Source organism: Cydia pomonella, chromosome 4 (genome assembly GCF_033807575.1).
Source record: "Cydia pomonella isolate Wapato2018A chromosome 4, ilCydPomo1, whole genome shotgun sequence".
NCBI classification, from domain to species: Eukaryota; Metazoa; Arthropoda; class Insecta; order Lepidoptera; family Tortricidae; genus Cydia; species Cydia pomonella.
In genome coordinates, this window is record NC_084706.1 from 25,052,266 (window position 1) to 25,071,417 (window position 19,152).

At 37.1% G+C, this 19,152-nt stretch overlaps 1 protein-coding gene across 1 annotated transcript in view; it reads right to left on the minus strand.

Moving 5' to 3' along the window:
- LOC133517343 (heparan-alpha-glucosaminide N-acetyltransferase) overlaps positions 1-14,537 on the minus strand; it is a 71,600-nt gene extending 57,063 nt beyond the window's left edge. The window contains 2 exon segments of the mRNA XM_061850629.1: positions 1,080-1,207; positions 13,818-14,537. Coding sequence (XP_061706613.1) covers positions 1,080-1,207; positions 13,818-14,012 — 323 coding nt within the window. The 5' untranslated portion in view covers positions 14,013-14,537.
- Positions 14,538-19,152: the final 4,615 nt, after the last annotated feature.

Here is a 19,152-nt window from a genome sequence, read left to right on the forward strand (position 1 = left end):
CCACAAATTATTTTTCATGATTATTGTCTGTTGGTGATCCTAAATAAATAAATAAAAAAACAACGGGTTGCACTCCGGGAGTGCCGGCAGAAGTGAAAACTTGAATATTAACGTTGTGCATTTTTGATATTTTGGAATGGTTAGGGAATAATTTTGCACGATTTTTATTAATTATCAATATAAAAGAATTATCATTTATGTGGTAAAATACAATGTTCATTTATTGCGCTATCGTACACAAACATGACGGGCGAAATTCGAACCCGTAACACTCGTTTCTAGCCGTCCGCGTCTTAACCCGCTGGACCAGACGGACAGAGTGGCGGGCAATACGAAATTAGCGACCATATTCTGCGTCGAAAGAAAAACGCATAAAAACTCGAAAACACGCGTTTTCCCAAACATAAGACTAATCTAGATCGATTGTATACCCCCAAAAACCCCCATATACCAAATTTCAGCGAAATCGTTAGAGCCGTTTCCGAGATCACAGAAATATATATATATATATATATACAAGAATTGCTCGTTTAAAGGTATAAGATATAAATATTATAGGTACAGCCACGTCTGAAAACATCGACACGATCGAAGTGACAAAAATATGTATACACGACCTTATTGCCCATATATTAGCGTAGTGTGTACATATTTTTGACACTTTGTCCGTATCGATATTTTCAAACGTGACCTAAATTAATAAATAATATATATATATATATATATATATATATATATATATATATACTGTACTTATTTAATTTTGAGAACATGTGTAATACCATGGTTTGCAAAAAAAACCCTTGGCGCTGCTGATATACTAAATTAGTACAGGAGCGCCTATGTGTTGTGATCGGAAGCTGTCTTAGCTCCATCTTAGGGCCTACGCTATCTGACGCGGACGCCCGCCGCGTGCGCACGCACGCGGGTGCTATTTGTAGGTGAAATCCGCCGCACGCGTCCGTTTCAGTTAGCGTCACTCATACTATTTTTCGTTAACTCGCTCGTCCGCTCCGTGCACCCGCGCCAGCTAGCGGAGGCCCTTATAGTTGACAGGAATTGGTACTAAGGTAACTTACGTTGTGTTGGTAGCGGAGATGTACCGTTCTGAGGAGTGGTACACCCGCCATGAGGAGCGGTGCGCTGTGTCCACCACCCACGACTCTTCTGCACCAGCTTTTATATTCTTCTGCAGCTCGAAGGGACACTTGAAACAAGAGAAAATATGAAAATTAAAAGTACCGTAAAGGGTCGTTCTACAGCAATCACATTTTCTTGGCTATACCTATTCGCAAATTCCTAGGAGATTCCGCTCATGCATCATTTACGGTTGTAGATGAAACTTGGCATGGGTTAGACAGTCATCAAAATGAGATGCTAATGAAGCATCACCTGGGAATTTGCGAATCTGGGAGTTTGTGAATGACGTTGACTCGAGTCGCAGTACTCGTAGTGCAACTCGCGCGCACCTGAATCCGTATTATTATGAATAACATAACCAAAACAGATATTAAAACCTGGAAACCGTTATCTTATACTTTATCCTAGAGTTTTTTTTTATAAATAGGGCTACCGGGACTGCGCCCTGTGACTGCGACGAAGAGGTTCAAACCTTTGAGCATATTATACAGCGCTGCCCCCTGTACTTTTTTCCAGGCACCCGGAAGAATTAAATTAACACCTGACGCAATCTCGTGGCTCGAGACTCTGAATGTGGATTTATAATTATTTTAATCAGCTACATATTGTTTGAAATGTTTATGTAAATACGACATACGATTAAATAACTGTACTGTGCGGTTTAATTCTGTCTATAAGTACAGGGAAAATCTGAAAACTATACATTTGTGCCGCTGTGGCTTTAGCTGTTAAGGTGCAATTGTAAACTGATTAAATAAATAAACAAATAAACAAATTTGTAATTATAATTGTATGGGTGAGCAAAGCTTATTAAATAGACCACGGGCCGTCGGGTAATATTAATATGAACCTGCCAAAGAAATTAATTTATCACTTTGCCCGACGCTATTGGGTATTATTCATAATGACCGGTCATTATTTATACTGCCCGGTTCATCAAGTTACCCGTAACATATACACTTTATTAATATGCCTTTAGACGAGGTATTATTAACTTGTTTGTTGTTTAAAATTATATCCATCTCCGTTCATTACCTTTTCGTGCCAAAAACATGGTTTAATTTTAGCTGACGCCCAAAATACAAAATATTCATATTTGCTTTGCAGGAACACAATGTTTCCATAGCTACCTAATATTCATATTTACTTTGCATGAACACAATGTTTCCATAGCTACCTAATATTCATATTTGCTTTGCATGAACACAATGTTTCCATAGCTACCTAATATTCATATTTGCTTTGCATGAACACAATGTTTCCATAGCTACCTAATATTCATATTTGCTTTGCATGAACACAATGTTTCCATAGCTACCTAATATTCATATTTGCTTTGCATGAACATAATGTTTCCATAGCTACCTAATATTCATATTTGCTTTGCATGAACACAATGTTTCCATAGCTACCTAATATTCATATTTGCTTTGCATGAACACAATGTTTCCATAGCTACTTAATATGATGTCATGTTATAGAGAAAAACATAGAAACGTGTAAACTAGTGCCATAATACTTAAGTAATAAAATGTATAACAAAAGAACAATGCAAATTGCGGTTACCTATATTTTACGGTAATTTTCTCGGAAAAACAGTCGTTTGTTTCAGAAATATATATTATTTTAAAGAAATAAATAACTAATTCATTCACTCAGATTTGATAATACTTTTCGTAATATACACAGAAACTAATTGTAGGTACAAAAGGTGAAGAAGTAATTCCAATGAGGTTTTTCCTGCTTGTTGAAACTGTTGAAAGGTCAGATGGCAGTCACTTTCGTAAAATAAAAATTAGTGTCTGCTCCCGCAGCTTGCTTAGGTTGCCAAAGCGGAGACTATGCTCCAAAGTCAATAGGAAAAACTCTTTATTTATTAATTTTATACCACGTCGGTGGGAGACAAGCATGCGGCCCGCCGGATGGTAAGCAGTCACCGTAGCCTATGAACGCCTGCAACACCAGGCCGCGTAGCCAACATGCAAATTGCTTACGCTCCATAGCGATCGAATCGCAACTGCCACTTTCGCACTAATATGGAAGAGCGATAGAGAGACACAAAAAGCGTTTCGTTGTCGTAGCGATGACGATTGTCACCTTGGCTAGGCCGGCAGAGATATTTCATGCGCGTTGCCGACCCTTCAAAAACAAGTACACTCCTTTTTCGAAGAACCCCATACTGTAACCCCTCGGGAAAACCTCGGCAGGGAGCTCATTCAACAGCCGATGCGTCCGCGAGAGGAAATTCCTCTTAAGACGATATTACTTACCAAATCTCATAGTTCTAGGTAACAAGAAAGTACCCTATACATTTTTTATTCCCTTGAGAATATCGAAATATACTTTTTTCAGGCGGCCGTATAATTTTTTTACGTCAACTTAGAAGTATGATTTTTTCACAGCTTCAAGGAATAAAAACTAAGAAAAGAAACTTTTTTAGGGTACCTCCCATAATTTTTTTTTTGGCTTTACACCAACGGTGTGGGGTATAGTTGGTCTTTCAAAACGAATACGGGTTTCAACAAATCATTGATTGATAAAGTTAATATTTTCGGATATAATAACTCCGAAAGAAAAAAATATGATAACTAAAAAATAAAACACGCGATCTAAACACAAATAATTTTTTCAAAAGTTGCGACTAAAAATATGACAAAAACAGGGTGCCTACTTAAGAGGGACGTATAAGTCGTATTACACATACTTTTCTTATAAAAACAGATAAAATGTTTTCCTCTTCTAAATGTTTTGCATTCTCCATGATTTTTAGTAAGTTATTGACACAATAAAAAACAAGGTTTAAGTATAGATTTACCTTTTTTTTTTCTTCAAAATTAGCAACGAAAAACCTAGTAATCTTAATACAGATTACATTATAAATTGCAAGCATGTCAATCTACAAGAATTCAGATTATGATCGTCAAAACAGGTATACATGAATATAATCAATAAAATATCAATCCATAAATTAAATAATTACATTATCATAAGATTAAAAAATAATGTGAAGATAGAATAGTACCTCCTGCAATGGATCGTCAATATCTATTCATAAATCCACTAACATAACACAACGGTCGGAACGGTCATGTTGATTACACAGATGAATTTAAATTGTAATTTTATGTTGTGTTTATTTCTACTAGGTGATGTATATTTTGTAGCCTGCATATCCGATATAACAAGCGTATGTTAACTTCTCCCTAATAATAACTTAGCGAAAATTGGTTCAGTGCTATTCATGTAGGTACCTATACCCCGTAGATAAATATTTCAAAGCGATACCTCCACGCGTTCCCAAGATATAAAGGGTCTTGACAGACAGACAGATGGACAACAAAGTGATCCAATAATTTCCAACTAAGTACCTACCTAATTGTTTATGTAAAAATCTTACACCATTATATTCTTAAAAGATAGTCAATTCAATCATTCTAGTCAATTGATTTATGAAAAAGTCTTACTTAACGCAAATTTAACGTAAACATTTGAAGTCTTCGTAATTAGGTCAATTAGGTCAATTGCGTTACCAATGTTTTTGTTACACCTGTGTCTAAACCGATATTGCCACTGACACTAATGTTTTTGACAAATTAAGCTAATTGATCAATTAATTATATAAGTAAGTACCTGTATGCTGTATCGTAGTATAAAGATCTTTAATATGTACCTATGCTATATTTTACTACATGGGTCTTAAAATATACATATACTTATAACTCAGTGAAAGACATTGTTTAATAGTGTGCAATATTACATAAGATAGTATGCTAATTAAAAATGGCTGATAATATTAATTAAAAATCAGAATGAAAATAATTTGGATCCTATAAAATATTTGCCTGTTGAAGTTGAAGTGTTTTATCATAAGAGTAAATTGCAAAAAAAATGTACATAATTTAGGAGGAGGAAGGATATAAGTGAAAAGTAAATTGATTCCATTGTTTTACGATTACGACAATCAAGCTATTTCTATTATTTAAGCTATAAGGTAGGTAAAAAATTGGCCAAATAAAAGATAATCTAGTAATATTAAGAAGGAATAATATTACCGTAAGAAAGGAAATTGAGTAATTCAACATTTAGCAACACCGCGAAGTAGGATAGTTTTTATACCGTGTAACAATGCGTATCTCGGCCGATGGCCAATCACCGATAATTTCTCTAACGAGCTCGCATGCCGAGAGCACTTGACACACATCGCGCTACTGCATGTATGAAATAGAGGAAACTGGAGTTAGTATTGAGTTTACTAAGACCAAAGGGAATTTGAATTAGAGCTGGATTGTCAAAGAAAACTTTATTGCTACAGCAAATTTAAAACAGCAAGGTTAAAACTTTTAGAACGCCATTTGACTTTGATCCTTATTCTTTAATGATATATGTCAAATTTGTTCAATATCAAAAATGGCGCCATCTAATATATCAAAAGGCCAAAGGTATGGCAACATTGTTTCGAGCGATGGCGCCATAACCTTTAGGTTGTGCCCGGTAAGATGGCGCCACTTTTTGATAGTTAACAAATTTAAAATATATCGGTGAAATAATAAGGATTCAAGTCAAATGGCGTTCTAAAAGTTTTAATCATGTGTCGAAAGATGGCAGTAAATTTACGTGGCTACAAAATTTCTTTGACAATACACCTCTATTTCAAATTTTCTTTCGTATGACTCACTTGTCTTACTAGAGAGAGATGACTTTTAATTTAATAGTTATTATTATTTACCGAAGAGCTGACGGATTCCTCGCACAACGTATCAGTATTGCGATACAGCGAGGAAATGCCGCCAGCATCCTTGGCACAATGCCTCAAGGGCCTATTTTATATATAAGCTAGTTATAGTAATCCTCTATTTATATCCCTTATGTATATTGTTATTGTAAATAATAAATAGTTATTAATTTTATTTACATCTAATTTTGTTATACATATATACAGGACGTCCCAAGACTATGGGACATCAAGGGAAAGTACCTTAAATATAAGACATAGGATATTTTGCTCAAAGAAGACTTTATTTTATTTTCAAAACTGAGTAATACTGCATTCAACAATTAAAAAAAAAATAAGTTACTTTGTCCTGAATTCGAACCGACTCAAATGTGAAAAAAAAACACGCTGTATTTTTATGATGCCAATCAAAAGAATGCATAAAAAATAAGTCATCTCAGAAATATGATATCGCAAAAGAAATGAATAGAGTAAAATTTTTGATTAAAATTTCAAGATTCGGTTTAGTTCCCAGAAAAGGTAAGCAATTTTCAATTTTTTTTTTAGAAATTCTTTGAATGCAATATTACTTACTTTTAAAAATAAAATAAAGTCTTCCTTCAGCATAATATCCTATCTACGATATTTAAGGTACTTTCCCTTGATGTCCCATGGTCTTGGGACGCCCTGTATAATATGTGATATCTTATTTCCTTCGGCCCTGTTTGTCTGGAAGTAATCGTACCTACGCTACGCCCTCCCACCGGTTCAGTAATGGTAGGGCATTGCACTGAGTGCCAAGCACTTGTCAGTTCGTTCCCGGGAAATCCCGTTCAGTATTACCAACAATGAAATGTATCTATGGATTGTTCCATATAGATTTTTACCGAGCCTTGGCAACACCCATCATTTTGAAAACATAACCCTGCATGTTCCGTGCAACTTCCTTATACCAATGTCAACTATTATATATGTCCAATGAAGTCCGTAACCTGTGAACGAACAACGTTTTCGACTCATAATTGAGACCTAAATCATAGTTATGTGAATGTGTTTCCAAATAATGAATCGACAAAAAATCTATTTAATCATCGAACCTGCTCACAAAATTTCACATCCGTACAATACGAAAGCATTTTTGCCCCAGGTGAAACGGACACCTCCTCCTCGGAGTTCACCCTCAGTATCATTATGGCAGGACATTGCACGTTGAAGCAGTGTTGTCACACACAATTTTGACGAAGTGGTAAAACAGGGTGGTAGAAAAATAGGTAGAAATGGGTGGAGTTTAAAATGACCAACAGGTATATCTACCACTCAATAGCAAGTACATTTTTATGATTAAAAATGTGTATAAAATGTTTCAAATTATTTATTCGTTTTTAATATTGTGATGTTAGTACATGTGTTTATTAAAGAAATTGAAACAAAAGTTAGGATTTCCATTGTTTGTAGCTAATGAAAATTGCTAGTATAATCTGTTTCTCTGGCAAGTTTTCATTAAATCGGTAGAAATCAAGTAATGTTCCGTCACATGTATTGAGAATAGCAATTGCAAATTAAAAAAAAATAGGTAGATTTCAGGCCAAGGGAGGTAGATAGGTAGAACGCAGGCAAAATAGGTAGATCTACTAAAAAGTTGGTAGATGTGACAACACTGCGTTGAAGGCCGAGCATTGCCAGCTCATTCCCGGGAAATCCCGTGACGTGTCGAACTTGTTTGTATAGTTCAGTACTGACAACAATTAATTTAATCAATTGATTGTTCCCTACAGATACTTGTATTGTTTTTGCTGCAGTCATGTGTATATATTTGGTATAAATAATTGTCATACCAACTGTAAAATTATATATACAGCTATTTGCGAAAGATAGGGTATACATAAGATATTGCAGTTACACAGATCGGGGTAGCCCCAAACTACGCAAAGTTTGTACTATGGGTACTAGTCGACGATATACATACGTATATAGATAAATACATACTTATATACATAGAAAACACCCATGCCTCAGGAACAAACATCTGTGTTAACAGAGAGAAATAAGAAGTAAAAAGTCTAATGATCAACGATTTTCCGCTAATATTATAACCATAAAATATCATTTGATATTTACCACTAGCTTTTCGGTGAAGGAAAACATCGTGAGGAAACCTGCATACATCTGAGAAGAAATTCAAAGGTGTATGTGAAGTCCCGCATTGGGCTAGCGTGGGGACTATAGCCCGAGCCCTCTCGCACATGAGAGGAGGCCTGTGCCCAGCAGTGGGACGTATATAGGCTGAATTATTATTATTATTATTTATTATTATAACCAGAGTAACCGGAACTCTATTTTCAACTCCTACGCTTACCCTGGTTATAATATTAGCTGAAAATCGTTGAGCATTAGACTTTTTGTTTACCGCGGTATCTATTGTCGAGTAGCAGTACTGAGAGTTCCGCTACGCGATGCTAGATGTCGATTGCGAATATAATAATCATTTTGGTACCAAAACTGATATATGGAGTGAGCACTCTATTACTTCTTATTTCTCTATGGTGTTAATCACACAAATAAATGCCTTTACCGGGATTCGAACCCGGCAACATCGGTTTCATAGGGAAGGTCGGTCTTATTGCTTTGATATATGTGGTATCTTATTTCCTTCGGCCCTGACTGTCTGGAGGTAATCGCGCCACGTCCTCTCTCCATATCAGTAATGGCAGGTCATTGAACTTCGAGTGCCAAGCACCATTCTCCAGGCCGCCCCCTGGAAATCCCGTGACGTTTCGTACTTGTAATTATAGTTCAGTGCAATTTGCTAGGATTTTACTAGAGGCCAGTTGCGCGTTCCGCCGTTTATACAGTACAGTTTAACCCTCTATAAACGGTTAGTTAGTTGGCTAACCCTAGTGTTTGATAAAAAAAAGCTTAATAAAGCCTTTTGAGAGAATATCTATCTACAGTGGATCTCAAATAAATGTACATAGACATTCAATTTTAATTTAGAGCAATTAGGACGGTTCTCAATTCAACTAAATTAAGATCGATTTCAACGGATTACTTCGTCATCAATTTCAAAAATACTTATAATTTTTATTAGCGCCAATATATTTCAAAGTTTAAGTAATATTTTGGTTAGTAATCGATACTATTCAAATCGCTCAAGAGTATTTTATAAGTTACATAGAATTGTTCGCTTGCACGGGACTCACGATTAGCACTCGCAGTGGGAGCTAACTTTTTTATGTAGGTATATAATAGGCAGCAAACGAGGACTTATGCGTTGACAACCTTTGATAACCCTAGTTAGTTAGTTAGTGCTTCTGGGCATTTTCCGCAAATCGACAACCATTGTGTCTATTTTGCGTGAAACGAGGTAGCGCTACTCTAACCACCCCAGCTCCTCCACGAAGCCTAGCAAAGTCTTCAGGTTGCTAATTGCCTCTCCTAGTGTGCACGGATTCCCTAGGTATTTGAGAACCCTATAACTGCTTCTTAAAAACTCCATATCATATCATAGCGTAAGGGAAACACCTCAAAAGGTAGCTCATTCTACAACTTGCACTTAATAAAGGTGCGACCAGACCGCAGCTTAAAAAACGGTCACGATACGGAATCGCAGTGACGCGTCGTATGCATACCGTTTTTGACGCATGCTCCCCACACCGCTGCTTAAAATACGCTGACGCACCGGTAATTGATCTGCGTTTAAATCGCAAAAAATATTACACGGAGATCTTATGGCAGACACCACACCAGTGACGTAAAAGACGCAAAGATTTGCGAACAAAAAAGATTCGCGTGAAGCACGTCACTTCGATTCCGTACCGTCACCGTTTTTTAAGCAGCGGTGTGGGGGGCATGCGTCAAAAACGGTACGCATACGACGCGTCACTGCGATTCCGTATCGTGACCGTTTTTTAAGCTGGGGTCTGGTCGCACCTTAACTCTCTTGTTGCACAAATAACTAGGTATATTGGCGTCAACCAATAGTTAAAAGTCTATAATCAACCTTTCAATTAGTTATCTCTATAAGGCACAAAAACATGTCAGAAACAACTTAAAATGACAATTAATCTAAATACAGACAAAAAAAGGTCTGCGGCGAGGTCCCGAAGATGTCGGCTGCGTTACCCCGCTGAACTTCCAGACTGATGCGTTGAGCGAGGTAACTGCCAGCTCTCCAGTCCCTAGTTGCGTCCCTGAGTCTCTTTGATAGGTCTCAGAGCGCTAGGACCCCACGGACCCAGGGTTTCAACGCCAAACGGAACAAAACTATTCGGCACCGAGACCTTAATATTCGATATTACCTTGTTAACTTTTGACACGAAGAGTCTGTATTTTTGAAATAAATAATATTTTTAATTTTATATTTGCTAATAAGTATTGTTTATAAGATAGTTAATCACAGATTCTCTCCTTGGAATTGTAAATAATAATATTGCAGTGCCCAACAGGGTTCAAAAAGACCTAGCTTATAAGTTTGCCAGCTGTACAACTACTTTGTGAATTTGCAATAAAATATTGAGTATTAAAATAAATAAATAAATATTATAGGACATAATTACACAAATTGACTAAGTCCCACAGTAAGCTCAATAAGGCTTGTGTTGAGGGTACTTAGACAACGATATATATAATATATAAATATTTATAAATACTTAAATACATAGAAAACACCCATGAGTCCATGCTCATCACACGAGTAAATGCCCTTACCAGGATTTGAACCCGGGGCCATCGGCTTCATAGGCAGGGTCACTACCCACTAGGCCAGACCGGTCGTCAATATTGAGTATTGAAAAGATCCGTGACCAACAAATCTGAACAGTTTTTGCGTAACCTTGACAGAAAGCCGTTCCCGTAATAACTTTCTAATTGCCTATTTACTTTTGTTTCACTCATTGTTACTACTTTCCGCTCAATCGGAACTGATTGATGGAACCAACATGGACAATACAGGTAGATAATTGTATGGGAAACACTTTCAAGACACGGCAGTAAAAACTGGAGGTAAATTCTGATTGTGATAGAGTGTTTAAAAAAAAACTAAAAACCTGATTCTTACAAATCTGGACTTTTGGGCTCTACTCTATATCTTATACCTTTAAACGAGCAATTCTTGTATATATATTTCCGGGATCTCGGAAACGGCTCTAACGATTTTGCTGAAATTTGGTATATTGGGGTATTTGGGGGTAAACAATCGATCTAGATTAGTCTTATGTTTGGGAAAACGCGTGTTTTCGAGTTTTCATGCGTTTTTCTTTCGACGCAGAATATGGTCGCTAATTTCGTGTTGCCGGCCACTGTCCGTCTGGTCTAGCGGGTTAAGACGCGGACTGCTAAACGAGTGTTACGGGTTCGAATCTCGCCCGGTGACTTACTTTTTTTTTATATGTTCTTTAATTTTTATTGTTTTAGACAAGTTTAATTTAGTAAAAAGATTATCACCTATACACCACCATATTACAATAAATAGTTATAACCGAGCTAAGCTCGGTCGCCCAGGTACTCTACCATTAAAAGAGGTGGCCTAAAATATCTCTTCCATTACGTCACGTTTTTGTGTGAAATTTTTGTCACTTGTATATGTGCGTGACGTAGTGGAAACTAAAATTTCCATAAAAAATTGGGATTTTTTTTGTATCAGGATTGAATATGCTAATGATTCGAAAATGAATGCTGAATGATTGAAAAAACCGCATTTCACTAATTTGCAAGGCCGAAGTGACTCCATAAGTGTTCCGTGAGCAAAATTTTGGACGGAACACTAAAAACCAACCCAAAAAGATCAGGATCTGTAGGAATAAGTTGTAATTTAGGCTTAACAAGGTTATAATGTTGATATGTAGAGCTATGGTCGGTTTTATATCATTTGTCACCATGCCTGTCACGTTCTAACAAGTATGTATGTAGTATGTATGTATGTAGTTTTTGACGACCGGTTTGGCCTAGTGGGTAGTGACCCTGCCTACGAAGCTGATGGCCCCGGGTTCAAATCCTGGTAAGGGCATTTATTTGTGTGATGAGCATGGATATTTGTTCCTGAGTCATGGGTGTTTTCTATGTATTTTAAGTATTTATAAATATTTATATATTATATATATCGTTGTCTATGTACCCTCAACACAAGCCTTATTGAGCTTACTGTGGGGCTTAGTCAATTTGTGTAATAATGTCCTATAATATTTATTATTATTATTTATTTATTTATTTATGTAAGTGCAAAAGTGACGCTTGATTTAACAAGAATTGATTGAATATTAGGTATATGACGTACCTAATTAAAGAAATGTCACTTTTAACACTGACAGATCACATAGTTAAGAATAATAATGCAAATCAAATTCATAACCTGTTATAAAGATCTGAATACGCCTCAAGGTAAATAGTATACATATCAATGCGAATTTCCTGACATACTGACTCATAGAGTTTTTGTGCTGTTCTAGTTTCTATATTTGCAATGTTGTAAATAATTCGGTAAAATAGTATAATAGGTACGATTTGAGTACGAGTCTACTTTTATTTGAAGAAATCATGCAAGAGACGGAGAGCTAGCTCCGAAAAATGGTAATGAGAGCGACGAAACTTGACAGTTATGACAGTTTACTGTGCTATAGGTAGGTACCTACTATTTTTATTACTAGACCACAAAAGTTTTACTGGCCGGTTAAAACCTCCACCGATTAACCGCTTCCAGATGTATCCAGTTATAAGGACGAGGCCAATACAAACTTACATTATGATGTCTCGGGTGACCAGGGCTGGCTACTATTTCGCACAGCGCATAAGTATCGCCATACAACGGGGAAATACGGCCAGAGGGAAGTCAAATTGTGGCAACCCTAATAATTGCTCGGAGCAATTCTGAACCGTACGGAGCCGAGGATGACCGAAAGGAACATGGGTAGTATAGTAATCCAACTCTCAAGTTGCGTTGAACTAATTATAATGTAAGATGTAGGCACCATTTTTCGCGCCTAGCTCTTAGTCCATAAGTAATTAAAGGGGCATTGAATAATTCCAATTATTGCATTAGAATGTGTGAATTGGCCTTTTATGCCACGTGAATCCATTTTATTCGTGTTTTTGTAATTATTTTCTTGTTAGTGAGTATTTTCACATTGGACTTTTTGTGGAAATAGAGCAACTGCGCAATGATATATTTAAGGCATTGTATAATTAGTTATTATTTTTTCCTCGAAGCTAATTAATATACGTTTAAATCCATCCATTATAATCCAACGAAGCGGAGAAGACAACCAATGCTATTGGTAGTACTGACAGTGGGGCGACACTCCTTTCGGCTTTTCCCGGCTCCGTCCCGCTCAGCATTGTTCCGAGCAATTATTAGGGTTGGCACAACTTGACGTTCCTATACATGCACGACCACAGATAAGATAATGACTTGAATTTTAAAAACCCTAAATGGCTGAAAGGGATAGTGCCATACATTAGACAGGGACAGCATATTTCGTCCCTGAATCCCTGTCAGACTTCGGTTTTGTAGGAAGTATCATTTCTGTACGATAGTACTATTATTAATTAATTATTATTATTATTCTCTGATTCAGTGCAACGGCAGCCTAATGACTCGGTATGTAATTAGTATGCATTTGGATAAGATCTTAGACCAGCACTAAATTAATGACAACAGTATCTGTAAAGACCGATATACACCAGATACCACCAGTAGATACAACTACATATAACGTATGCCACAAACAAGGGTCCGGCTGCCTGCGTAGATACACGCGTGTTTTGGTCTTAACGAATGAATGATGGATTATTTGTAAATTAGGTTTAATTTTGATTTTTATTATTCAATTTTGTTCAAATCCGTGCGACCGTTTCTGCGTAAAAAAGTAACGTCTCAATGCCCATAATGACCATACGTTCATCCTATGAAACTTTTATATTCATTTTAGATACTAGGTTAATTTACTTTATATATGTATAATTTCATCCTTACCCGAAAGCAGTCATCCGAAACGCTATACACCCCCACATCCACCTCCGAATCAGCTATCATATACGCCTGATCCATCTTCAGAGCGGTCATGTTCAGACCCTGATATTCCACCACCCCAGGATCCTCGAGCCAGGAGCGGATGGCCTCCCGGTACCATTGCCAAGTATTATTTGACACCATCACTGTCTCATTCATATTCAAATTATAAACCAGTATTTGTTACACTTTAAAATATGGCCAGTATTCTTCAAAACTTTCGGGATTTTTTTTAAACACTGGCCTAAAAACTTGAACGACTTTTTGTTAACGGCCAGTATTTTTAAGGAAACGACACACTGGCTAGTAAAAAAGCACGGATGTTGCCGTTGGCGGCAATGATCAAGCCAGTGCGCGCGCACTGACGTCTGAACGCGCGGTGGTATGGATTCATACTGCCGGCAGGCGCGCCAAATTGTTCTTGCAACAAAGTATTCGGTTAGGACAATGAAAGAAAGTCCGCCTTATAGAGTAGTTGTTCTAAAAACTCATACGACAATGATTATGGCGCTTAGCGATTAATAGTGTCGTGTTAAAAAGCGTCATTTAAAGCCGTGCAGAATCTAAAATGAACTAGGTTATTGGGTGAAAGCGATGGACTATAATTTAACATACGTCTTTCCCATCACGGAACAATGGTATTCCGGACATTTGGGAGGCGTGCGTGGAGCCGAAACCAACACGTAGAGTAAGTAAGTATGTAAGTGTGTATATAAGTGGTATGTAAAATATAAGGGATAAACCGAGCGGATACTGCTCCTACCCATATCATGGAACGCTCGCAGATGCAGCATCCGCCAGGGTGTAAGGACTGTTGGGAGTTGATGGAATCCAAAAATGAACTAAGCCAGTATTGGAAAGCGTTTAACTAAATACTGGGTTATGAGATCGCCCCCACAAAAAGCGACATCTAGGACGGTTCAAGGGCAACACCGGTGTAAGGGCTGAGGGTAGAGAGGTGTGACTGGACTATTAGCCAACCCGCCACTTATGTTTCCACATTACCCTCGAGAACGCAGCTCTCGCGACTCCACTCCGGACGCCCGGTCAAGGCAAGCCAGAGGCAGATAATCAAAATCGCTGCAGAGTCGGCTTGGTCTGACTCTGACTCTAAGACATTTTTTTTTCCTTATAACTAACTAACTTTCCGCAATAAGACCGTAATCAAGTACTCATTAGGGTTTCGACGCCCAATCGGCAAACATCGATGGCATTTTCATTAAATTAAAAAAATAATCAAGTCAAGCCAATAAAAATACTACCTTAGGTTATTGCACATAACATAAGTTTCATTTTACAAGCGTTCAACGCTAATACGCTACGTACGCTAAATACGCTATACGAGTTAGTGTAACCGGTATTTCCACTCCTGCATAGTGTTGCCATATACCTAATTTTTTCGCGGTTTATCGCTTTTTTGTTATGTTTGCATTGCCGCTATTTAGGATATAATTTCCAGAAACTGAGGTCACTAAATTAAAGCAAATTTTGGACAAATTTTCTTGATATTTCAACTAAGACAGAAGCCGTAGAATGACAATGTTTTAAATTTCTATCGATTTCTTTTTTGTCGATGGTTGACTGGTATAGAATGCCATTAGACATTAAGTCCGCCATTTGTAAATTATTTTTGTATTTTCTGCAACAAAGTTTACATTAATATTGTGGATTAGGTAATCCACATATTGGGTTTTATAACTTCCGTAATTAACAACATTGTAGTTTCGCCATGTCTATCTCTCTATCTTTCTGTTTGTCTGTCCGTGTGCCCTCAACTCGCATTTTAGATTTTGGTATTTTTATATTATTACCTATCAGAATCACGAGATCTTTTGATCCTAATAAGAGAAGAAAAGTGTCCCCAAAATTTCATACATTTTTTCATAGCAGTTGTATTGAAAACCGGCCAAGAGCATGTCAGGCTATGCTCAGTGTAGGGTTCCGTAGTAACCCGTCCGTTAAAATATTTGTTCGTCTAGCTACTGGAGAGAAACTGTATAACTTATGCAAAAATATATTAAAAGGTACTCATTAATACTTAAATATATTTATTAGGTACATAATATCGCGAGCGGGACGGGCGCGAGCCGTCGTGTTTCGTGTGTCGCGGTTGGTGGGAGAATGTCGCACATTGTCATTGTTTTTGTTCCGAGCGTCCAGGGCCTAGGATGATGCGTAGGTGCTATCACCACCAATATTTGACGTTTTGCAAAAACTCATAAACGGCTTAACCGATCAAGTTCGCTATAGTTTTCCTCAGTCAGTTTTTAATCAAAAATCAGTGTTTAAGCTTTACTTTTACGATGTTTTCCATATTTTTTGGACCCATTGGACTAATTGTGAACAATGGGTCCAAAGGTCACACACACACACATTTTTTTTCTTTCAGATCAATTATTTCCTAAAATATTATATGGCTACTGAAGATCCACGCTATAGGGTTAAAGCGAAAAAAAAATGTCCCCACTTTTCGTGTAAGCCACCCTAAAAATCTTTTAATATGTAGTTCTTATTTTACGACTTTGTTGGCGTAACTGATTTATATATCCATGCAAAATTTCAGCTTTCTAGCAGTAAATGATCACGAGGCAAAGCCGCGAACATACAGAGAGACGGACATGGCGAAACTATAAGGAATCCTACTACGCTACCCAACCCAAAAATACGAATAAAATAATAATAGGGCTACGGAACCCAAAAATGGTCAAGCCTTATGGAAAATGTGTGATATACTCAAGACACGAACAGTGTCACCACTAATCCACACTGCCACACCCTGCAATTTTCGCGTTTTCTATTTTGCTTCGTCTGGCAACATCGCTCTCGCAGAAAACTTGCCAGGCTTGCCCACCTATTTTAATTATGTAATATTTATATAATAGATATATTATGTATACAAAGGTATAACTATTAATAACTAGCTTAAAACTAAAAAAGGCCCTTGAGGCATTTGAACCAAGGATGCTGGCGGCATTTCCTCGTATTTCAATAATGATGCAGTAGTGCATTGGATTATGCGTTTCACATGTTAGCCTTCGAATGCAAATACTTTTAAATGAACTTCCTTTAATAAAATTACACTTAATTATAAATTACAGACATTTTAATTGGTCTTAAGTGCATTATAACTAAATCAATATTTATAGCTTTAACTTTACCAACTCATATATCTGTAAATGTGTACAAAATTATACCTTATTTTAATACAGATAAGGATGTTTTTTGCTTACGAGTAGTATCATAATATCTGTTATGTAATACATGCATTTAAGAATGGCCATGAATATACTACTTTTCTATAGGTACACTGACAAAGTAAATAAAATATATATTCATTTTTTTAATACGGAATCTTCGTTAATTCCATTATAGTTCAAAATCCAATTTGATTTTGTCCTTTTAAAAGAACAATGGGACTTAGAAGGCTGGTAAGTAGATACGAGTATGTATCTATTGTATGTCGCCTAATTCTTATAAGTAAACTAAACGTTTTTATTTCATTTATAATTTACTTAAATAAATTGAAAAAAAATTAGGCAATTGGCACTTATTAAGTGTTTTTAAACCAAAGATTATGTTAATCGCCTATCCTGCACGAGATCGGATGAATCTCACCTGTGATTATCATCACGCGAAGTCTAGCCAAGGCGCGTATGTGCAAAATGCTTCCATGTTCAATTATGTATAAGTATCCATGCAAAAGATTGGAAGCATTTTAAATGTGGTGCTGTGCTATGTGTTTTCCTAGTCACTACACAGGGAGTTTATTTAGTCACCTGCAATAATTTATAGGTTGAATATATAGGTCATACTGAGCAAGTTTTACTATGGGACCAACCCCGAAATCACCTTTTTTTTTCTACTCTCCCATAGGAAATGTCAAGGTCAGATAGCCAAACTGTATGAAACAGACAATTTTTTTCGCGATTTCGGAGTTGGTCCCATAGTGAACATTGCTCAGTATGGCCTGTATATTCACCCCGTAAATTATTGCAGGTGACTATGCCATTACTGATATATGATATGGCTCAATTAACTCTCGAACCAATGGATTTTCAGAAGCCGTTTTTTCGAATTGTTAAGTTCCTCTCCGCTCTATTTTACGCTTTTTTTTTTTCGTAATAATCATTAGATTTTTTTTATAGTCCGATATAGTGTCCCACTGCTCCAAGGCCTAACCTTTTTTTTTTTTTTTTTAATTTTTTTACTACGTCGGTGGCAAACAAGCATACGGCCCGCCTGATGGTAAGCAGTCTCTGTAGCCTATGTACGCCTGCAACTCCGGAGGAGTTTCATGCGCGTTGCCGACCCTAAACCCACCCCCCCCTCGTTGAGCTCTCCCATTGATCTCCACAGCTATTGTATAAAATACTATTTATTGTGTACTTAAATAAGTTTGTTTAAAAAATGTCAGGTCTATCGTGACAAATTGTTAATAATTATGTTTCATTATAGTAAAATTTTATATTTCTTCAGATTTTTTGCTTATGTTATTTGTGTTCAATCACTAATTTTATAAAGTAACTAGTTACAATCGAGTTCACAACCATCTTTACAAGTCAACGTTCCAAAAATATATTTACACGACTCTCAGTCATTGACAATAAGGTTGTGTATGTAAGTATATTTTATGAACTTTGGCTTACTTACTTACTCCTCTGGCGCAGCGAACCAAAGTGTGTCTTAGCCTCCAACACGACTGCTCGCCACTGATCCCGGTCCTGTGCAGTTTCTCGCCAGTCTTCAACCTGAAGCTCGCGCAGATCCGTGTCCACCACATCCGCCCATCGATACCTAGGTCAGGGCCGGATCTAGGTTAGAGCGAATGGAGCGGCCGTTCTAGGCGCCAAATGATAGGGGGACACCAAAATGGCAAATGTGAAAAAAAATCAAGAAAATAAAAAGTTTTAAGTGTTTCGGGCGCGCAAATTCGCGCGCGGGGCGGGAGTCATTTCAGCAAACGAAAATCCATATAGACCACGCTACAAACAGAACCGACTTGCAGGATAAGAGTTCGGATACGACAATGGTTAGTTGTGCAAATTGGGTAAAAAAGGTGGCTCCAAAACCCAATCTCGCTCTATCCTGATCCAATGCTCAGGCCGGCGCTCTAGGTTGACCGGCCGGGCGGCGTGCTGTCGGTTTTCCCTCAAACGCTCTTTTCACTTTGGCTGAACTTATACCTCTAAGTAACTACTGTCAAATGAACAGTATCGATTAAGAGTACGTCTAAAAAGTACCAGTTAGCACTGACCCGAATGCCAGCTTAATGCTTAATCCGACGTAATACTTAGGTATC